The 24753-nt window shown below is 34.1% G+C and overlaps 1 protein-coding gene across 8 annotated transcripts in view; it reads right to left on the bottom strand.

Moving 5' to 3' along the window:
- The window catches only part of LOC149800080 (uncharacterized), a 153955-nt gene that overhangs the window by 17689 nt on the left and 111513 nt on the right, over positions 1 to 24753 (bottom strand). For 5 of the 8 annotated variants that reach the window (XM_089959644.1, XM_089959645.1, XM_089959641.1 and 2 more), the window contains 7 exons: positions 19695 to 19901; positions 17348 to 17449; positions 13421 to 13585; positions 7960 to 8211; positions 5250 to 5317; positions 3099 to 3206; positions 584 to 761 (listed from right to left, as the gene is read on the bottom strand). In XM_089959644.1, the coding sequence (XP_089815770.1) occupies positions 584 to 761; positions 3099 to 3206; positions 5250 to 5317; positions 7960 to 8211; positions 13421 to 13585; positions 17348 to 17449; positions 19695 to 19895 (1074 nt within the window). In that variant the 5' untranslated portion in view covers positions 19896 to 19901. The remainder of the gene's footprint in view (positions 1 to 583; positions 762 to 3098; positions 3207 to 5249; positions 5318 to 7959; positions 8212 to 13420; positions 13586 to 17347; positions 17450 to 19694; positions 19902 to 24753) is intronic. The other 3 variants (XM_089959647.1, XM_089959646.1, XM_089959648.1) reach the window with 1 other exon arrangement.

The raw sequence follows: 24753 nt of genomic DNA on the forward strand, positions 1-24753 counted from the left end.
AAGATAAAAGGGAATAAATACATAATACAATTTTCTATCCAAGAACCTCATTCTCCAGAAAGTGGAGGTCCCAATAGAAAACCTATGTGCCAAGGTGAGAACAAAAATAGAAGTTCATTAGTGGTCATAAAATCATTACATTCAAGGAAAATAAAAAAGACTATTGTAATTCTTATTGACTCTTTTCATTGCTATCTATTTTATTACAAAACAATTTTCACTTTATCTTCATCACTGCTTGATCGAAGAATGAATAACTTCTATTTATATTTATCTTTATTGGTACCTTTCCAATTAGGGCTTTTTTACATCCTGATAGGGAAATTGAATATCTGCAGGATTCAGGGATACAATTTCATAATATCACTAAGAAAGATGTGATTTTGGATCAGAAGATAGATACAACGATTAAAAACAATACCGAAAAAGTTTGTTGCATTATGGGAAGCTCATACTTTCTTTGCCTTTTTAAGATTGGTGGATTTTGTCTATAGTAAAGCAACACAAACAAAAGTAGATATTGAAAAAAAGTCTATGAATAAAAATTACAGAAAAAAGACAGACAGAGGTTGTGAGCCAATACCTTCATGGCTGCTTTAAGATCTGTTGATTTTTCCTGCAGTCTTAGAGACACACCCTTGACATAGAAGAGAATCATCTCACACTGTGTTATATAGTTGGCAACCACTGCCACTGTGACAGAGTTCAGAATTAGAATGCCAAGCATCTCTATACTGAACAAAAGCCAATGTATACTGGGCCTTCAAGCAAAGAAAAAGGAAATGAACATGTGTCTATAAAATATGTTTTACATGTTAACAGACAAGGTTAATATATTCCTTACTTGTACTATTTTAATTAGCTAACATTATACTGTATCTGCAGTCTTACCTGCTGACGCTGCCAGTGATGAAGATGGTATTTATGAAATTATTAGCATGATGAATCATCAAAGAACTGATTGTAATGAGGGCAATTACATCTTATTACATATTAAAAGACATTGACTGGTTGGTGTACAACAACATGTCAGTATGTGATTAGTGTTTTGTTGGTTTTAATGGTGTTTTACCACATTGTTGGCTACATCATGCTCAGAAAATGGGAGCTAAAAGCCATTCCAAAGGATGCGCTAAGGCAGTCATCAGCATGTTGAACAACTCTTTAGAGGAAAGGCAAACGGATCAGAGAATCTTGTACACAGCATATGGGTCTGTGTAGGATTCAAAACCTGAATCCACTGAGTGCAAGTCCAGCACACTATACATAGATGACAATGTGAGGACGTTGACGGTGATGCTGCTGATGACAAGGAAAATGATAATAATAATGATGAAGATTTTTATTTATGGAATACAATTTACAATGGGGGTCCCACATGGCCAAGTGGTCTAAGGTGCTTGCCTTTACAGATCACTCACACATCATCTTACCTCAGGTATACTAGCTGACATGTATAGCCTATCAGATATACTAGCTGCCATAGCCTATCAGGTCTACTAGATGCCACGTATAGCCTATCATATATACTAGATGCCATGCATAGCCTATCAGGTATACTAGTTGCCATGTATAGCCTATCATATATACTAGCTGCCATGTATAGCCTAGCTGCCATGTATAGCCTATCATATATACTAGCTGCCATGTATAGCCTATCATATATACTAGCTGCCATGTATAGCCTATCAGGTATACTAGATGCCATGTATAACCTATCACATATACTAGTTGCCATGTATAGCCTATCATATATACTAGCTGCCATGTATAGCTTGTCATATATACTAGATGCCATGTATAGCCTATCCAGTATACTAGTTGGCATATATAGCCTATCAGGTATACTAGATGCCATGTATAGCCTATCATATATACTAGCTGCCATGTATAGCTTATCATATATTCTAGCTGCCATGTATAGCCTATCCAGTATACTAGTTGACATGTATAGCCAAATCATATATACTAGCTGCCATGTATAGCCTATCAGGTCTACTAGTTGCCATGTATAGCCAAGCATATATATTGGCTGCCATAGCCTATCCGGTATACTAGTTGCCATGTATATCATATATACTAGTTGCCATGTATAGCCTATCAGTTATACTATACTAGTTACCATATATATATATATATATATAGCCTATCAGGTATACTAGCTGCCATAGCCTATCAGGTCTACTAGTTGCCATGTATAGCCTATCACATATACTAACTGCCATTTATAGCCTATAAGGTATACTAGTTGCCATGTATAGCCTATCATATATACTAGTTGCCATGTATAGCTTATCATATATACTAGATGCCATGTATAGCCAAGCCTATCAGGTATGCTAGTTGCCATGTATAGCCTATCAGGTATACTAGCTGCCATGTAAAGTCAGCTAATCATCTGCTGAAGAATGCCATTAAACACAACCAAACCAAACCAGTTTAATCTGAATCCAATAAAGGTGATTCCCTGTCAAAATATTGGAGCATTTAAGCAATCTAAAATGATTATACCATTTATCTGTTGGTGCGCATTTTCTTGCATTACTTTTATTTGAACATTTATTCTCAAGTAAATGTCATCACATAGAAAAGTACGGGAAAAAGTCATAGTTTACTAAAAGATTATTTAAAGTCATACAATGTGCACAGCTTGAAAATCCCCAACTCCTTTTATCAATAATACAATGGAAAGGTTGAAATGAAACATTTTCTGCAAATGAAAACTTGCACAGCCAATTTAAAGCGTACCGTAAATCATTCAAGACTTCCCAAAGTCTCATACACTTTACACAGAGTGCAATGATGCAACCGTTTTCTCTTTTACTCGTGTTACAATCAATGAATTGTTTAAGAATTTTTTCTATTATTTAGTAGAGACATAAGTTACAACCATCTCATTTTTAGTCTACATAAAAAACTGACATCATTTTAGGTTGAACTTCTCCCAGTTTTTGCTTTGTTATGCTACACCTAGATAAAAACTGATATCATATTAATGACATAATTTAATGATCATATCAATTAAATGTGCATTAAGAACTAATTATACAAAAGCTAACTAGATTAATTTCTAGCTAATATGCAAATGACATACTTACCCAACAATGACAAAGAACTTAAGCCTTGGAAAATCAAAGGCCCACTCATACAAGGCCTGCATCCCTAGCAGCATCAACACCCAAACAATCCCTCCTGCCAGGAATACCCTGCAATGTTAAGGTCAGGTCAAGGTCAAGTGAAAACATAGCTGACCTTTTTTGAAGGCATCCTAGCTTTGAAAATTTCAAATCAAATCTGAGTTGATGTAATAATAAAGTATATAAGTATAACTGCATAGAACATACACCCTGCTCTGCTGTTGCAATATGATCAGGTAGATCAGGGTCTGTGTTATTTATTGATTATTGATTATTCCTAACAACCTGCACAGACACAGAACTGCTGTTGCAATGTGTGATGACAGATCTGATTCTGTGAAGTTTGCAGTTGGATTCACCTTTCAAGGCAATTTAGTGACATTATCCAAATAAGAACAAATTTTGGTACATAAATAATACCAATCTCAACTGTATACCCCAAATAAAATAATAAAATAATTTGATTTTCCTTCTTCATACATACAGAAAACTCTCCATGATAAAAGTAACTGTTTGCTTTTATGACTGTCTGACATACAAATCTACACTGTAGCTAACACTTTATGTCAAACCAGATTCATGGCTACGGAATACATATTCTGTTTATTGTACTGACAAGTTCTTTTTTACCCTCCCTCTTTACAGAGATAATGCAGACACACTAGTTATTGCACTTTATTATCAACTACCTGATTTGTAGATCATATTCTGAGATACTCTAGCGCTAGCACTTTATAATTAAATACCCGATTTTGTCGATCAGTTTCTGTTATATGGGCACACTAGCACTTTATAATTAAATACCCGATTTTGTCGATCAGTTTCTGTTATATGGGCACACTAGCACTTTATAATTAAATACCCGATTTTGTCGATCAGTTTCTGTTATATGGGCACACTAGCACTTTATAATTAAATACCCGATTTTGTCGATCAGTTTCTGTTATATGGGCACACTAGCACTTTATAATTAAATACCCGATTTTGTCGATCAGTTTCTGTTATATGGGCACACTAGCACTTTATAATTAAATACCTAATTTAGTCAATCATTTTCTGTTATATGGGCATGCTAGTACTTTATAATTAAATACCCGATTTTGTCGATCAGTTTCTGTTATATGGGCACACTAGCACTTTATAATTAAATACCTAATTTAGTCAATCATTTTCTGTTATATGGGCATGCTAGCACTTTATAATTAAATACCTAATTTTGTCGATCAGTTTCTGTTATATGGGCACACTAGCACTTTATAATTAAATACCCGATTTTGTCGATCAGTTTCTGTTATATGGGCACACTAGCACTTTATAATTAAATACCCGATTTTGTCGATCAGTTTCTGTTATATGGGCACACTAGCACTTTATAATTAAATACCTAATTTAGTCAATCATTTTCTGTTATATGGGCATGCTAGCACTTTATAATTAAATACCTAATTTTGTCAATCAGTTTCTGTTATATGGGCACACTAGCACTTTATAATTAAATACCTGATTTTGTCAATCATTTTCTGTTATATGGGCACGCTAGTAATTTATAATTAATTACCTCATTTTGTGGATCACAGTTTGTTATGTAGACACTCTAATGCTATCACTTTATAATTAATTGCCTCATTTTGCCAATCATATTCTGTTATATGGGCATGCTAGCACTTTATAATTAATTACCTCATTTTGTGGCTCACAGTCTGTTATGTAGACACTCTAATGCTATCACTTTATAATTAAATACCTCATTTTGTCACTCATACTATTATATGGGCATGCTAGCACTGTATAATTAATTACCTCATTTTGTGGATCACAGTTTGTTATGTAGACACTCTAATGCTATTACTTTATAATTAAATACCTCATTTTGTCAATCATATTCTGTTAGATGGGCACACTAGCACTTAATAATTAATTACCTCATTTTGTGGCTCAATCTGTTATGTGGACACTCTAGTGCTATCATTTTATAATTAATTACCTCATTTTGTCAATCATGTTCTGTTATATGGGCACACTAGTGCTACAACTTAATAATTAATTGCCTCATGTTGTGGATCATATTCTGTTATGTGGACACATTAGTGCTACAGCTTAATAATTAATTACCTCATTTTGTGAATCATATTCTGTTGGGAGGCTGATCTGCTGTACAATGGTGTTGCCTGAAGAAACACCTGAAACAAAAAATACCACTGATCTAAATTAACTTTATTACAAATAAACCCTTGCAACAAATGGCAACTCAATATCCCTTAAGCCAAGCATACAGGTAGAAGCTAATACATTAATATCCATGGATCTTACTCATTATTAAACTTATCTGAGATATTAATGACATGAGCATATATACCAAATTTGATAAAAATTGGATCAGAAATAGGATTTCCAGATTGGTAACAAGCTATATACCTCAATAATGGTAAAAATTTCATCCAGATTGGTAGCAAGCTATATACCTCAATAACGGTATAAATTTCATCCAGACTGGTAGCAAGCTATGTACCTCAATAATGGCATAAATTTCATCCAGACTGGTAGCAAGCTATGTACCTCAATAACGGTATAAATTTCATCCAGACTGGTAGCAAGCTATGTACCTCAATAATGGCATAAATTTCATCCAGAATGGTAGCAAGCTATGTACCTCAATAATGGCATAAATTTCATCCAGACTGGTAGCAAGCTATGTACCTCAATAACGGTATAAATTTCATCCAGACTGGTAGCAAGCTATGTACCTCAATAATGGCATAAATTTCATCCAGAATGGTAGCAAGCTATGTACCTCAATAATGGCATTAATTTCAACCAAAGTGGAAACGAGCTATATAGCACAATAATGACATAAATTTCATCCAGACTGGTAGCAAGTTATGTACCTCAATAATGGTATAAATTTCATCCAGAGTTGTGACAAGCTCAGTCAGTCTGATGCCAAATCACCATATTAACATGTGTGGATCATCTCTGAACTCATCCAAGATCTTCATGATTTAGGCAGATAGTCCAGGTTTCATCAATTTTAGATCAGGAATATGACCTTCAGAGTGGTATCAAGGTTAGCTTATCATGTTCACCTCAATAATATGCACAGATCTCACTCATTCCTGACCTCAGCCAAGATTTTGAAGACATAAAACCATATTCCAAATTTAATTAAATCTGATGAGAAATACAGAATCCAGAATGGTAACAAGCAACTGTTGTTAGATGCATGGCGGATGATGGACAACCTACAACAGATGTGGGGACTAACACTTAACTGGGTGACAAGAACTTTCAGGAATTCAAAATAAGACCAGTTTATCCTTTAACTGTTGAGTGTTCAAGCCATTTCTGATATGCTTCAACAGTAACAAGATTTTCAAATCACCTGCTGTAGTGGACATATTGGATGTCAAAATGGAATTATGTTCATTCAGGACCAAACTGTAACAATTTTAATTCTTCTAGTGAAAACACCATGTCAATATTATAATCCAATCTGGGAGGAGCAGCAACACAATCTGGTGTTTGAGACAGATATTGTGGCAGTCATATTGGATATACAACTGGAAACATTTTAATTTAGGAATCACTATGTACTGTAAGAAATATATCTGTGAAAACCTGATGTTGATGTAGCCATTCATCTGGGATGAGTAGAGGTAAGAATATATTAAAGATGGCCACCATGGTGGCCATAGTGAGGGTCAGCTTCCATTGTTTTCATTTATAGAAAAAGGCTTTTAATTTAACAGTAGTAGTACTAAGGGTGGTGCTCTACAGTTTCATATTTTGCATAGGGTTAGGATTTTAAAGAAAAGAATTTCCCCGGCTTTCCTCACTGGTTATACTGGTTATTTAAAAAAGACCTTGTATATCTTAGGTATAATTCAAAGAACCTTTAATTCCCTTTATTTTGGTGTATGACTGATGGGTGTAATATGGGTTATAGAGTATACTGCTTGGCCTTACTTCAGATGTGCACCTTTCAAAAAAGTGCTAGCTCTACTAGGTCATTTTCACTTCCTGAACTTCAGAGGTAAATTGTATAAAAAAAGAGCCAATAACTTTTTTTTACATTTTATCTATTTGGTAATTCATTCATTGCACTTTCAGAAGCTGGTATTGTCTAGTCTGGCAAAATTCATTTTCTCTATTTTAATAGCTGCTATGAATAGTGTACTTCAGACTAATTCAGGCTGATTATTTAACACAAAGGAGCAGTCATTTTAGTTAGCAGTGTGCTTAAATCATGTAATATTTCCAAAAGTACAATATCCAAAGAAATATCATCCACATTACATTAATGTAGCATAGAGGTATGCCAACATTTTCTCCATTGTGCATGTTTTAAGTGCGAACTACTTCACATTACATACGTCACTCTCTCAAAAGTACATATTAACTGGTGAGCGCCCCCAAGAAGAGTTTCCAAGATGGCCACCATGATGACCTAAATGGACATCAGATAAGCACCATTTAAATTTTATGACCAAGAAAATCTATTGGTAAAACCCCAAGTTGAAATATCTTTCCATTTTCGAGTAACAATAACAAGATTGTTATACAAACTGTGAATTAGTCAAACTATTACCATATATCTGACATGCATTTTCTTTATTGCCCTGCCACTTCCTCCTGCACTCCTCCCCCCCCCCATTCATTCCATTTACCAAATATTCTCACTGTAGCTTGATTCAGTACATGATGCAGTTTGCAGTTATGGACCTCAACTACTGCATTATAGTGGGGGGGTTCACTTTTCACGTACAGTGAGGTGGTCATGTTAACACTATACAACCAGATACACGGTGATAAATATGTGTTTTACCTTTTCCATCAAAGCATAAAGCTGTTCATTCTCTTGAATTCTGAAGTGATAGAGACCCATCATGAATGCAACGAAGTGCAGGAAATTAGGAATAACATATGTGGTGATGATGTGTTCACAAGCATCATTGTTTGCTGGATTTAGGTCTGAATGGTTCCTGTGCCCGATAAAGGAAGGGCCAACTGTCATAAATGGCCATGATGTGGATGTTGTTGTTATATTTGGGATTTTCGTTGTGGAGGTTGTGATTATCTGTAAATGAAAACAAATCATACAAATGAGAAATTATTAAGAGTGTTGGACCTTTAAGCAAGGCAAACTGATGCAATACCCATGTAGCCCTTACCATGACGTGTCCTTGGGAAATGTACTTAGCTCCCATTTTCTCAGCATGATATAGCCAATAAGGTATTATAAGTATTGAAACCAACAAAAACAAACATATTTTTTTAAGCAGTTTTGCCACAAAAGATTTGTTGTTTCTGGGGAATGCCATTTGTCAAAATACTGACAAAATGAAAAATAGTTAAAAAAATAAAAACAAACTTGGCAAGAAGATAAAAAAAATTATTTAAAATAATCCTGCTAAAAAATCCTGGCATGAATGTTTTAAGTATGGGTATGAAAACTGACATCTAAAACAATATTTACTGCAAGCCTTCACTTCTGATTATTGGAATTTATAAAAAGAAGTAAAAAATGTGTGCTTACTCACCCTTACTTTCATTGTTAAATTTTGAAGAACTACAAATAAAGGTGTAGTTCTAGGCTATGTTGCATCAAATAGGGATTAAAACTGTCAAAACTGTCATTGGGTACCTGAGTACTTGTTGGCATGTTGACAATAAGCAGGAAAATAAAATGGGCAAACAGGTATCCGTTAAAAATTAAACATAAAAAAGAACTATTTTTCCAAGTTCAGATCAAAGACATTAGGTGTGAGCAAGACACAGAATAACAATTACAGTTCAAGGCTTTACTTGTGTGACTCTTGGCTGCTGTTCATTCGTCTTTTATTAGACCTCCTTTTTCCTTATTTTCTATTTATAGTAACTGTACATGAAACAGTTAAAAGAAAATAAATAGAATTCTTGACTGTGAAACCACGAGTCACAGATTCATTATATTTTGATATACAAGTACATAGGGGACCAGTCTAAATTGAAAAACAAATGACGCCCAATATTAAGAGAAATGGGCTTTATCAATGGATGTTATATGACTGAAAATTGTTAGAGAGGAATTTTTTAAACTTAAAAAATAAGTTGCATCAGGAAAAGGACAAATCAACAGCACTTTAAAAAATTTTGAGAGAAGAATTTGACAGTAATACAGCATTTATCATTTGTGCACTTTATGACCATTCAGCAAATAAACACGCAGACTAGTTAAAGTGAATCATGTTTATAAATAATATGCTGTAGTATCATCAATTTTCGTGGAAGACCAATGTTCATTGTTTTCGTTGTTGCCCTAAACCCTGAATTTAAATCCCTAACAAAAAATGAGCCATGTAGGATGATGACCCCCCCCCCTTTTTCTTACAGTGTTTCATTCCTGAAGCTTAACACAGCTACTAGCATTTCATAAATCAAGGTCAATACTGTTAATTTAATTAAATATTAGCTTTTACATATGTTTGTTTTACTTTTTATTTTAACCTTTTGAAATATGAATTAAACATCATTTTATATTGTTTCAATGCACATGTTCGATAAGGTATCTGATAGCTGTAATTTTATACTCACTGCCTTAAATCGACATGTGAGGTAAGTAAGGATAGAGAGAAAACAGAAAAAGCATAAGCACTGAAACAAAAGCAATGCTAAAAATGAAAGAAAAAATAATACAAAATAACAGAATTTGAAAATAAAATTTAATACTTATTTAAATCGATCCTTCATTTGAGTACAACTGTTGTTAAAACATTTAAATCCTTCTGAAAGCAGATTTCATTTTATCCATGCATTTTTAATACAAACAAACAACAATCCTGTAAAATACTACTACAACTTCTTGAAACATTATTATTAATGAAACACTATGTATATACACTAATTACAGCTGAGTATTACAGCTCACACTTCACAGATTATTGGACAAAGCCACTGTATCAACATCATGTCAATCAAGTTTCATGGTACTCATAAATGCTTCTCAGGTAAATAATCCCCAAATTGCTGCCTGGTAAGCAAGCGCCTGCACTGTGTTCGCAGCTTCTGATAGGTTAGGAAGTCCAGGAACCGAGGGGGTAGTGGGTCTAAGTTGAATTTTACCACTCTTAAACCACTCTGTTAATGCCATGATTGTCAGAAAGTACTGATGGTGCAACTTGATGGACAGTCGTTTAAGTAAAAGATCATTCATATGTACTGTAATAATCAATTGGCCTAGTGTTGTTGGCTGCGTCGGCTTCCTTTTAATGTTGAACACTCAAATGAAAACATGGCGAAAGAGATTAATCTTGACAGGTGTTCTATTTGTGCTCATAGAGATGGAAGCATTGTTTTAGTGTTGTTGGCTGTGTCGGTTTTGACTGATGTTATTCACTTGGTCAAAAACACGGTGTAAGTATAGAACTTGCCAGGTCTTTGATTTGTGCTCATACAGGTGGTAGAATTGTTTTAAACATTAAAGTGACCGCCATATGCGTTGGCTAAGTTTTATTCTATTGTATTCTTTATTTTGGGTATTTGTAGAGGTTAAACCATGAAATTAAATACCTACTAATATGCAAACTTTGACAGGTAAAACTACCCATGAAAATGCCTCTTTTGTTTTTACAAAAACTCAAAAATTGAGCCCAATGAAAATAAATGATACTACAGTATCATTTAGTTTTGTATCAGTATTTGCAAATAAAATCCACATGGAGTTATCCAGTTTGTGACAAGAATTTTAATGCAGATCCAGTAAGTGGCAAAAAATAAACATGTTTTTCAAAAGAAAAACTAATTATGGCATGCAATATATAGATCACACTTTTCTGTCACTTATATTTGTAATAATTATGCTTATACCCCTCTTTGAGTTAGCATGAATGAACCTACAAAAAGCAGTTCAGGTTCACATTTAATACAATATAAGCCTGACAGAGTACCCGACTGTTAGGATCAATGAGTACACTGTAGAAGTTTCCTAAAACTTTGATTTAGAAGGGATATTTTGATAAAGTGTATATGTCTTAAATTCCGACAAAAATCATCAAGCATATGAGGTTTCTTGTGCATGACTATAACTGATGTACATACTCACAGGGAATATTTTGTTTGTTTTGATGATTAGTCCTATAAAATACTGCACAGATCCAGATCTACCAGTGTATTATGTGATGGTATATCTGATTTTATACAGTTTGCAGCTGGATTTGTTGTTGTTGTTGTAGGGTTTAATGCCATTTTTCAGCACAAGATAGGCTATACACGGCTGCCAGTATAAATGGTGAAGGAAGAACTCAGGAAAATCCTGTTAAGAACCACCAACCCATGAGAAACTACTGGCAAGCTTTCTCACATACCCACATAGGCTAAATCCAAGACTCGAACCCATGCAGACAGAGGTGAGATGTCAGTGATCCTTGACAGTGGTTGCTTTAGACCACTTGGCCACTCGGGGCTCCCCAGCTGGATCTGACTTACATGCAAGTATATACAGTATGCAGTGTAAAATTGGTTGAGAATTTTAAGTGGAGGAGTAAGACTTAAATGTAAAATTTATAATGTAAAATGAAAATTAATTTCATGGTAAACAAATATTTATTATATACCTAAGTGTCAAATACAGAAAATTATTGTCAAAATATTTTTCATAATTGTCATTTATATATTTCCACATATGAAAAATATATCCTAAATTTAAAAAAATGTAATATACCGCAACACAGGTCATCACAAGCTAGCTGCTCTTAAATTGCCGATCTTTTTATGATCGGCTCATGAGGACAGGTGAAAGAGAGATAAGTTGGGGGATGGGGTTTGTGTGTAAAGAGTGTAATCTTTCATGCTCTGATTCAGGAGCAATTCTGGAATATGAAAAACATACAAATTTCTTTGCCAGTAAAACTACTGGATATATATCATCTTGTGGTACAAAAAACCCAAACATATATTTTGTATGACATGACGAAATATATCTGGTGTTAACATTTGGAAAAGAAAATATCCTCTATTTAATATTAAGTTCAACCTAAAGATGTGTCTTGCACTACTGATCAAACATGTCACACCCTATTGGTTTAACATGTCATGCCTTATTGATCAAACAAATGAATCTTCACAAGCCATCAAGTTGGAATTCCAAAAGACATAATAATTTAAAAACAAATTACAGTGCTGACATTCCACCTTAAAATAAGTCATTGAACAACTTAAGAGATTATCTGTGATAGAAGAGCATTCAAGATTGAGGGCCTGGTCTCGCTTTCATACGACTTTCAACCTCAGTATGTCAACCATATCCCTTGCAATTTTAGGCTGACTATTTATTGCAAATCTTTAAACACTATATAGCCACAAATCACAAGATAAAAGAAGTGTGAATGATTATCTACTGGCCTAACCAAATCTTATCACTGAATGATTGCCCTGGGGTCTGTACTATAGACATTATATCATTGAGCCTAAGTCCTGATTAAGGACCCCCCCACCCAAGCTTTTAGTGTGACCCACCAACAATTGTTTGAGGACATGATGAAATTTTTTTTCTTCTAAATCATAGCAGATCATGACTACTCCACATTGAAAGTGCCATTCCAGGGTATATAGCAGCATTTTTACTTAATGTACAAAAATATTTGTTTTGTTTCCTAACTGCTTTGAATGTTTTTATATTAAATTTCACATCTGGCCACCACTACATTCATTTTTAGGAATAAATGTCTGGCATTAGAATTGTGAGATCTTAGGTATTCATATATGAACGTATCTACACATCAGCACAGTGATGGCTATATGGCACTGATGAAAATCAAAGTGCCAAATTTGCCCCAGGCAAAATCCTTGCAGAAACCCTGGAAGACATACCCCATCTAACAAATATGCACCATAACAAAAAAGTTACTAGTCATATATTTTGCAAGGATTCCCCAAAAGGCATAAATAAATTTAAAAGAAACAAAGAAAAAGGAGAGAAATGGAAATCATCAGGAAAATATTAAGATCAAAATCATTCTATAAAAGCCACGCTCATTAAAAATGTTCAGTTGGAATATAATCATGTGACAAATCCATGGCAAAAAGGGGCCTAATTCATCATCTCTTGCAACAAACAGGAGGGGCTAAATCTGGTATATTCTACATCCCTGAATTTGCAGGTGGGAGGTTGCTTAGTCAAGGTTGTTCTTATCATCAGGGTTCTTGACAGTCGAGATCACATCATGTCAACATCTAAGACCTTGCATGTATACTGCTAGATTTTATTGTACAAATGACATTTTTAAAGGTTCTAATGTGATTTTGATTACCTGTGTGTCCTTGCGTACATCTAACTTCCACTGGCATGCCACAATTTCATAGATATAGGTGTAGAGGAGGAGTAGAGTGATAAACATGGGATAAATCAGATTGAGCACCTGCCAACCACAGCTTGTGTTGTTAACATTCTCCTTTCCAAAACCTCGCCAGCCAATCTGAAACAGACAAAATGTTTAAAGTTATAAAAAGAAATGAAGAAAGCATGGTTACTGATGAGACTCAAACCCAGGTCTTCTTGCACAAATGATAATCAAATGGTAAAAAAAAATGGGTAACCTGTCATTCAGTGAGTTGATCCTTTCTAAGTAATACTACTACTACTACTAATAATAATAATAATAATAATAATGACTTTATTTAAAGAAGAAACTCATTTGGTCAACTGACCAATCTTCAATGAGGCCTTCTACAATGACATTTGTACAAACATATATATATATATATATATATATATATATATATATATATATACACACACATATATATACATATATATTTATATATATATATATAAAATATAATATAATGCACAATTGTTACAAGATGAAGTGTCTTTAGACAACAAATGCTGTGAAAAACTCTAGAAATGATCTACTAAAATATGTACAAGGCTTTAAAAATAAGAACATACAGGTTTCATACAAACAGCGTCGAACATCTGTAAAACATTATAGCTGAGTATGTGATAACGTTGTATAAAGTAGTACCCGTAGTACTGAAGAAAACAAAATCATACAATGATTGTTTCTGCGGATGCTGACTAAGAAGCTTTTTAAAAGCTTGGCATGTGTCAGTTGAAATTATTTTAGGTGGTATGGAATTCCAAACTTTGACTCCAGTAAAAGTAAAACTATTCTTATAAAACTCTGAATTTGGTTTAGGTAAATATAACTTGTTGTTTGAGATGCATCTTAGTTCATACATATGTACATTTTTTAACAAGTTTAAAATTACATTTAAGATAAAAAGGAGCTAAACAGTGTGACTAAAATAAGTCCTCTGCTGAAATGGAAGCCACTTTAGGGTTTTAAAAAGATTTGAAAATGTTGTATCTAAATCAGCATCAAGAATAACTCTTGCTGCTATTTTTGGAATTTTCAGTAATCTTTCCCAATTTTCTACACCACTGTCATCTCGGATAGAACAACATGATACATGCACTGTAGAATATCTTTCTATATTCTTGGGGGAGATAAAATTTTATTATGTTCAAGAGATAAGCAGTGAATTAAATTTGTAATGGCCTTATTGTCTTATATTTTCCAGCACAATATATAATCTATCATGATGCCAAGCAGTTTTTCATTTTCAGACTGCTGTATCCATTACTTTTATCAGTACTTTGAAATAATTTTTTCTCAACTTTACTCTAGCTAGACTACCTATGATCATGGCTTTTGATTTGAGTGCATTTATCTTCATACCACTGTGTTCACACCAGTTATTTATTTTTATCAAATATTTATTTAATTTAGTGCTAATCTCATGGTCTGTTGATCCAATGTTATATGATATCATATCATCTGCAAACATGTTGGTGGTGGACAGAACAATGGTAAATCATTGATGTACAGTAGAAAGATTAATGATCCAAGAACGGATCCTTGTGGGGCACCTGACTTTATCACCTTCTATCTGAAAGTTTATTTAAAATAAAAAATGTTGTTGTTGTCTGCCTTCAAGATAGGATCGAAACCAAGTTAAACTTTCATGTTTAACTTGATATATGCTGAACTTTTCCAACAAGATTTATTGTCTAAGACTGTTACTTCAGAGGTAGCCATTCCAGCTGCAGTCTGTAAGCAAGAGCGGCTGTCTTTACCGTATGTTTAATCATGGATTTAAACAACGTAAAAAGTAATGGTTGATCACTGAATAAGCCATATTTTTAATTTTTGCCAATTTTATTATAAATTTATTTAAAAATTGGGGGCAGAAGGCTTGCAGGGGTGGATTATATATATATATATATATATATATATATATATATATATATATATATATATATATATATACACATATATATGAATGATCTCAAATGGGTAATGATTTAATACTGAATTTATTAAATGAGTTCATCATGTTAAGGATTTGCGAGCCTTGGTGAGCTGGACATTATTCAATGAGCTTCATAAATTTAATATTAAATCATTACCCATTTGAGATTCTTTTTATCCCCTAGTTTTTATTTATGTGGAAATTATTTGCATAGAAAGAAGTAGTAATTTTTCAAATTGTTGTGCATAAAAAAATAGTCACAACAAAGTTGAACTAGTAAAAGTAGATTTACCAACAAAAGTTATTCTGCAAAACTCATTTCTTTCAATTCAAAGTGACCTTGATGTGATCTTGATGCTTGAACCAAAAATTACATAGACCTCTTTCACACTTTGGTCAAAATGCATGGTCTATAAATAAAATTACATAAAAACTATTTTTCTTCTTTCAGTAAAATTGACCTTGATCTTTGGAATTTTGATCTGGAGATAAAAAGCTTCTTATTTACCCCAAGTACATGCCATGTGCAAATTTTTTGTCCACGTCTGTGATGAAGAACCAATGTTATTGTACAGAAATCAATTTTTTTCTTATTTAGCCCTTTGACCTTGACATCTGACCTTCTGGTACTTAAGTACCTATGTATCTTTCTAATCACATGTGCAAACCATCCATAATGTTTGGCAGTAGTAAATGTCATTAAGAAATCTAGATACTGTGAGGAAAAAAAGAAATAGGGAACTGAGTGACTGACAAACATCACAACAAAATATTCTCCACCTTGTGGTGAGAGTATAAAAATTAAAATTTGCATGTGTCAATGATCAAAGACTTCTATCAGCAAACAAAAATGTATTAGGTTATTGAGACTTCTTTGTTTTGTGCAACAAATACCTGCACAGCCGATATATGATTTTTAGTAAATTGTTAAAGACTCACAAGTTCTCGTACACTGTTTGTACCCTTTATCATTTACTTTCACAGGGCTACTACTGTGAATGTAAAAAATTTAAAGCTGTGCTTGAAAAGTTCAAGAACTTTTGGCTGCAAGGTGAATTAATTAATCCATTGATTAAGAACATTAATATATAAATTGTTGAGAAACTTTTCCTGAACACAGCATTGTTTGCTGCCTTGGTTGTGTAACATCTGCTGCTTAAGTTTACCATGGATTCTGCAACAACTGAAAACAAGTTGCATTGAAGACAACCACAAAGTAGACTGAATTAGGGTCCAATAACAATTAAATTAACAATTATCTGCTTTTTAAAGAGCAGATATCTTCCAAACTTGAGCTAAGATGAAAGTGTGGTGACTGACAATTGACACAATTAAAATGAACATTCACAAACAAGGAACTTTAATATCTTTATTTAAATAAAGAATGAGAACTATCTTTATGAATGTTGTGTAAAATTACTGGTAATGAGACCAAGTGGAAATGACCATTGTCCACTGAGTAGTTAACTGTCCCGATAAGCTGGACTTGCATCCAATACAACTTGTAGCTGCAATGGAGGCGAATCCACATGTATCACAATATCCATTATACACAACTATGTTGACCACCCCAAAAAACTGTACTGTCAATGTTAGCCAGGTGCCTGCTATACAGAGGTGTATACTAAGGCAGGTTACACTATACAAGTTACCTGCCATAAATTATAACTTGTTTTGGGTTGCTGAAGAAGTGGTTTTCAAGATCCTGGTACTAAGGATTAACTTTTTGTCTGGTGGTACAAATTTGTCCTCCGTGAACAGTGCAGCCAAATCTCACATCAGTTGCGAAAAGACATTAAAATTTGTTTCATGCATTGTTTTACAAAGATAACAGAGCAGTAATAAAATGAGAATTTACTTTGAAAATCTTTCTATTTTCAGGTCTTTTAAGACTTTTTATGCTAAAGCCTACTACATACCAGCATCAAAAGTCTCCAGTAGGGCCGTAACACTTGCTGTTTGCATAACCTGAGATGTGTAGTGGTGAGATTGAGACTGTCTCCTCCATCAATATCAGCAATCTTGAAAATAAACAAAAGGTCTTGCATTCAAATTTGTTTTATCTGAGACTTTTCCTCTGTGACCTTGAATCCATGACCACTATGGAAACAAAGTGTTCAATAGAAAGAATTGCCACTTCTTCAGATTAAAACATCACATTATGAAAAGCCTATATGACGAGATAAGGAAATATACACAAAAGGAATTTTTAACAAGCATTATTTGAATTCTTCCACACTGGGATTTTTAATTCTTTGTTAGTGCTGAATCATAAAAATATTCATGATAACGTTTCAATTAATTTTTAGATACATTATTATTATGGTAATTCTACATGCAACAATTTCAAAACAAATGCCTCAAAGCACAAATTTGACAAGATGTCTAAATTTACCAGGTAAAATGATAATAATGTCAAGGTACATCTATACTATAAATATGCATGTGGAATAACAATATTATTTTACAGCAATGTAATGTACTGTAATGATTTTTCCACTTGTAGATACAGTCAAACCTGCCAAATGCAGCCACACATAGGAAATGTCCAAACAGACCTTTGTGCACAAGTGACCTCTGTATGCAGGTTCATCTTTCAAACTTGGTTTTTAACAAATACCAAGCACTGAATACCATCATCAATATTATTGTTGTTATTACAATTATTATTATTATTAACCTTCTTATGTTATCAATTGACTTAGTGCACTATTCAGCAAAATAATAAAATACATGTTCTCTCCCAAAATATTATTATTATTATTATTATTATTCCACACAAGATTACTGTATCTTGTTCACTTTTATCAATCCTATAAATTAAATCATCACCGACTCTTAAAATAGCACTATGAGATTTTGTGAACCATGACAAAACCTTAATGTCGATATTAGTTGTCAGTTTACATATGACTGTGAAATGGCGGAAATACTCTTTGATTTGTGGGCCAAGGCGGCTGAGTGGTCTAAGGTGTTTGCCTATACAGATCACTGACATTTCGCTTTTGTCCACATGAGTTCAAGTCTCAGGTTCATCCAACATCGGCATGTGAGAAAGCCTGCTAGTACCTTCTTGTCGTTGGTTCTTCATGGGTTCCTTCTCCACCAGACATAGCATTCCTCCACCAGATATGTGCTGAAAATGGCATTAAACCTGCAAAACCACAACTCTTTGATTGGCCAACCTGTAATCTGACTTGGAAACCTTTGTCCACACTGCAAAACATATTTGTATTAACCAGTTGCTCGACCTGTCAAGATTAAATGACAGTCAGTTTAATGGAATGTGAGAAACTGGAATGAAAAGAAGCTTTGTGTGGCTGTGGTTACTTATCATTAGTGATAGCTTTAACACAGACAAATAAATAAAGACAATGAATATTAAATGTGACACAGACACATAGGGAAAATTCCATTTCTTCTGTGACAACTTCTTTTCCAACAATCCAGCAATGAATTACTTTGATCCTCTTCCATATAATAAAAACTGATTCACTGGTCAAATCTGACATACTGACACCTTTGACTTATGCTTACATTGTGACTCAAGTACAATGAGATAAGAAATGTTTACAAATTAATTCATGTGATGTTACTTGATCAAAACAATGCTGTGAATGAAAAGTTTAGTTTGCATACACTGAGGTATCAGTAAACGTTATATACATTACATTTATATAGGAAATTTGATACGAGTAAATTGGAATGGCCATTGGAAACAGGTGACCATATTAAAAAGGTCACATGATATGCCTTTATCTGAACAATGCCTCATAGCAAACATTTTGCTGGACACAATGAGCGGCCATTGTCAATATGCTCCACTGACTACTCAAAACAGTGAGAAACCATTATTTGGCAAGGAAACATGTGGCTGCCAACTGCAGAAAGTAGGCAACCGTTACATACACTAATTTGCTTTGGGTAACAGATGACCATTATATAAAAGTGACCATGATATACAGGTGATCATTTGGACAAGTCTGACTTTATTTAAAATTATTGTACTTTTGTCTTACTTATAGTTTATTGATGTTCTGAGAAGAAAGTAAACAAAAGGCATTCATTTAAATGAATTCTGAGTAGTTGGGTTCTCTATTGTAAAATCAATATGCATCATATCACCAAACCAATGGTGATACATAGGCAGCTCTAGTTTGCAGATGAGATGAAAATTCACAAACTCTGAGAACTCTTGACACAGGCAAAACAAAAAACTCGCATCAACTCTGAGAACACTTGACAGAGGCAAGACAAAAGACTCACATCAACTCTGAGAACACTTGACACAGATTCTGCTGACATATCACTAGCATGCTGTAGCTCATGTTCACGGCTGTCAAATTTCTCAGTCACCTTATTTGAGTTCACAAGGTAATCGTTGTAATCAACATCTTGCTGTGTCTGGGAGTTCCTTTGTTTTGATGACAAACTGTCATCACCAGAAACACTATTACTTCTGGACATCTCCTCCTGTAAAACAACAAAGAACTAGTCTGAGTCAATAACAAATTATGGTCATTAAAGTACCCCCCCCCCAATGTTCAGGAAAAAAACACCATAGGTACAAATTATGGGATCATCATAGATAATATAACCATGTCAGAAAATGACATTAGACAAAGCTATAAAATATTCAATATATGTGATCCGTTCATTTATACTTTATAACCTTTTGAATTCAAGAAACATTGTCAATGGTTCCTAGGAATGAGCTTGTGCTTTTTTCTATTCACCCAGCCAAATTACCACAGAGAAGTTCAAAGTTTTATAACCCATCTCATATTTGTTGTTGTTGTTGTGGGGTTTAACACCATTTTTCAGCACACATTAGGCTATACATGGCGGCCAGTATTAATGGTGGAGGCAGAACCTGGGAAAACCCCGGAAAGAACCACCAGCCCTCGAGAAACTACTGGCAAGCTTTACCCACATTGGCCAAAGTGGAGACTCGAACAAACACAGACAGGTAAGATGGCAGTGATCTATAACGGAGAGCGCTTTAGACAACTTGGCCACTCGGGGCCCCTCTCATATTTGTCACATCTTTGTTAACTTTCAGTTAAGTATCTCATAACATGAAGTATGCCAATATGTGTCAACCATTATATTTTGAATTTCTTTAACAGTCATCTCCATCATTCATGGTACAGTGGAGTGATAATGTTTATTTAGCAAACTTTCAAATACAGGTAAACTTTGCTGTCAAACAGATTTTTGTTTAGTTTCTTAGTTTTGTGTTCCAACAGGTGCCTAATCAACTCTGAAACAGAGTCAAATTGCATGATCAAGCAGCTTAATTGTTATTGTTATTGTTATAGGGTTTAGCATCATTTTTTAGCACACGATAGTCTATACATGGTGGCCAGTATAAATGGTGGAGGAAGAAGCTGGGAAAACCCTGAAAAGAACCACCAACCCACAGGAAGCTACTGGCAAGCTATCCCATGTACCCACATTGACTAAGACCGAGACTTGAACGCATACCGACAGAGGTGAGATGGCAGTGATCCATAACGGAGAGCGCTTTAGACCACTCAGCCACTCGGGGCCCCCTTAATGATTCACATGTAATATAAATCTGATCAAGCAGTGTATTGATTCAAATGTAATATAGGTGGCGCTCTACAGTTTCGCATTTTGCATAGAGCTAGAATTTGAAAGAAAAAGACTTTCCCTGGCTTTCCTCAATGGGTATACTTTCTATTTAAAAAAGACCTTGTATATCTTAGGTATAATTCAAAGAACCTTTAATTCCCTTTATTTTGGTCTATGATTGATGGGTGTAATATGGGTTATAGATTATGCAGCTAAGCTTGGCCTTACTTCAGATGTGTACCTTTCAAAAAAGTGCTAACTCCACATGGTCATTTTCACTTTCTGACCGTCAGAGGTGAATTGTATAAAAAAAGAGCCAATAACTTTTTATACATTTTATATATTTGGTAATTCATTCACTGCACTTTAAGAAGCTGGTATTATCTAGTCTGGCAAAATTCATTTCCCCTATTTTAAGATATGGATAAAAGTATAATATCCCCAAAAAATATAATTCACATTACATTAATGTAGCATAGAGGTATGCCAACATTCTCTCCATTGTACATGTTTTAAATGCAACCAATTTCACCTTACATATGTCACTCTGTCAAAAGTACATTATAACTGGTGAGTGCCCCCCATAAAGCATAATCAAGCAGCTTAATGATTCAAATGTAATATCAAGCATGATCAAGCTACTAAATAATTCAAATGTAATATAAAGCCTGGTTAAGCAGCTTAATGATTCAAATGTAATATAAAACCTGATCAAGCTGCTTAATAATTCAAATGTAATATAAAGCCTGACCAAGCTGCTTAATGATTGAAATGTAAAATAAAGTCTGGTTAAGCTGGTTAATAATTCAAATGTAATATAAAGCCTGATCAAGCTGCTTAATAATTCAAATGTAATATAAAGCCTGATCAAGCTGCTTAATAATTCAAATGTAATATAAAGCCTGACCAAGCTGCTTAATGATTGAAATGTAATATAAAGTCTGGTTAATAATTCAAATGTAATATAAAGTCTGGTTAAGCTGCTTAATAATTCAAATGTAATATAAAGCCTGATCAAGCTGCTTAATAATTCAAATGTAATATAAAGCCTGATCAAGCTGCTTAATAATTCAAATGTAATATAAAGCCTGATCAAGCTGCTTAATAATTCAAATGTAATATAAAGCCTGACCAAGCTGCTTAATAATTCAAATGTAATATAAAGTCTGGTTAATAATTCAAATGTAATATAAAGTCTGGTTAAGCTGCTTAATAATTCAAATGTAATATAAAGCCTGATCAAGCTGCTTAATAATTCAAATGTAATATAAAGTCTGGTTAAGCTGGTTAATAATTCAAATGTACTATAAAGTTGGGTTAAGTTGCTTAATAATTCAAACGTAATATAAAGTCTGGTCAAGCTGCTGTGAAGCAGAAATGCTTTACTAGTTCTCCACCATCTTCATACTTTTTCATTGTCCATAATTGTAATGCATAACAACCAAAGCTTTGGTCTTAACATTTTAATGGCACCTCAGCACAGCAGTGGCTACTTCAAGACCATAATACTCGACTTTACTGGCACTAATTTCAGACAAGTGGGTTGGTATTAAAAATTGCGATTGGAAAATGTCCAGTTAATATTCAAGCCAGAACCCATTTCTGCTGAATCAATATCAGCAAAATGAACTTCAAGAGGGCTTCAATATATGGGTGATAACTAGCCAAAATTACAGATGTGGGAGATCTGTCTTTCCAGGGCAGGAGATCTGTCATGGATCTATCTAGATCTCCTGATATTTTCCACATAAATTTTAAAAAGTCTTTGAGTAATAAAAAATAGAAGACAAAAAAAGAATAGTTAAGAGTGATGTCTTAATATATAGTGAACTGCGAATCAATAAATAGTACTCTCTTTGTTTATTTCTCAAAGTCACAAATTAAAATATGAAAAATCATAAGTTGCAAAGTGAATGCAATATGTAATAAAGTATTAGTTAAAGGGTAAACAAAGCTGGACATAAGTTTTTTCTCCATAGATTTAACTGACAAATGCACTCATAACTGGATCATCAATGTAACTTATTACTGAAAGTAAAACTTAAGAACAATATTATGAAATTTAACAAAATGTGTCAAAGGATTCAAGAGAATTACAAAATTGTTCTCCAGGTAAGGAGAAAGACATTTATCAATTTATTGTGAGAATCATGCAAAATTAAAAAGTTTTCACACTTGTGCAAATATAATCAAAGGTCTGAGGCTAAAATAGACCTGGATATAATTATTACTCAATATAATTGGCAATTTGGCTACTGGGAATAATGTTTGAAAATGAAAATTAAACTTGCCCAAAGACTTAAAATGCTATAGAGGTGTGCAGGGAAAGTAAAATCTGGATGTTGTAGGCTTAAACCAGAGTACCAGCAAGTTTACACATATATACAGTGACAATCAGCAAGCCTACAACCTGCAAATGACCTTATGAAACTGGGTCTGGAAAGCCAGCTACAATGTAAACATAAGATGATAACAAATTTCTGCAATGTGATCATGTATGACCCACTCTTTTAGGATTTGACAGGATTTCAGGCCAAGCTCCCAGCCTGAAGGTTACCACGCTGAGTTTGTACCCAGATTTGACAAGATTTCAGACCAAGCTCCCAGCCTGAAGGTTACCATGCTGGGTTTGTACCCGAGATTTGACAGGATTTCAGGCCAAGCTCCCAGCCTGAAGGTTATCATGCTGAGTTTGTACCCAGATTTGACTGGATTTCAGGCCAAGCTCCCAGCCTGAAGGTTATCATGCTGAATTTGTACCCAGATGCAACCATTACACTAAGAATACAGGTCTCTCATCTTGATTGAGGAAGCTGAGGTAACTCAGTCTATAAAGCAATGAACTTGCAATCTAAGTGTTGTAGGTTCGATATTATCTCAGCCCAGCCTGATCGGTATCCTCTGGGAAAGACAATTAGGCATGATATAACTGAATACCAGCCATCAAAAACTCATGTTTATAGAGCTACCACAATCATGTAAATACACTCCTTTTTGTTCTGGTCAAAGTTCAAAGAAATTTATAGATGTTTACCATTCTAAATTTTAAACACCGAATCTGAGTTTAAGTCTGTGCTCAGCATAATGTTTTATAAAATGACTGCTAATCTCTTGACCAGAAAGTATTATATGGCTGTTGTAAACATTATCTTCTGACTAGAAGACCAAATAATAGCTGTTTCCAATGTGATCTCCTAACCAGAACACCAAATCTTGCTTCTCAAAAATTATGACCTCTGGTCCAGCATCTTTGTTAGTCAACTTCTGATATGTTAACCCTATCTACACCTTGGCTGATTTCTGTGCTTCGGGTCTCTGAATTTCATTGAATGCGGTGGCAAGCCACCACATCTAATCAAATTAAGTTGTTCAAATATGAATACTGTTCCTACATGATCGAGACATGGGGAGCACACAACTTGAATGGTTTCATAAACAAGCAATTTTCCACTACTGGTTCCTGTTTGTACAAATACATTTCACTCAAATACACCTGAAATGGCTTCTCTCCAGTAAGTAGTCACACATTCAATTTTAAACTTACAAAGTATCCTTTTAAAGCCAAATGCCTCCACCATTTATGGCAGATACACAATGTACTGCTATTACATGCTATTGGTTAGTTGGCATTACAACTAAGGGAGACAACTCCTGAAATCCAATAGATGTCATTTGGGTAAAGCACTAACAGTTCTACTTGATCCGCCAAGGTGTAGATACATCTGAC

This window comes from Sinohyriopsis cumingii, chromosome 5, assembly GCF_028554795.1.
Source record: "Sinohyriopsis cumingii isolate HCF-2022 chromosome 5, ASM2855479v2, whole genome shotgun sequence".
In the NCBI taxonomy this organism is placed as follows: Eukaryota; Metazoa; Mollusca; class Bivalvia; order Unionida; family Unionidae; genus Sinohyriopsis; species Sinohyriopsis cumingii.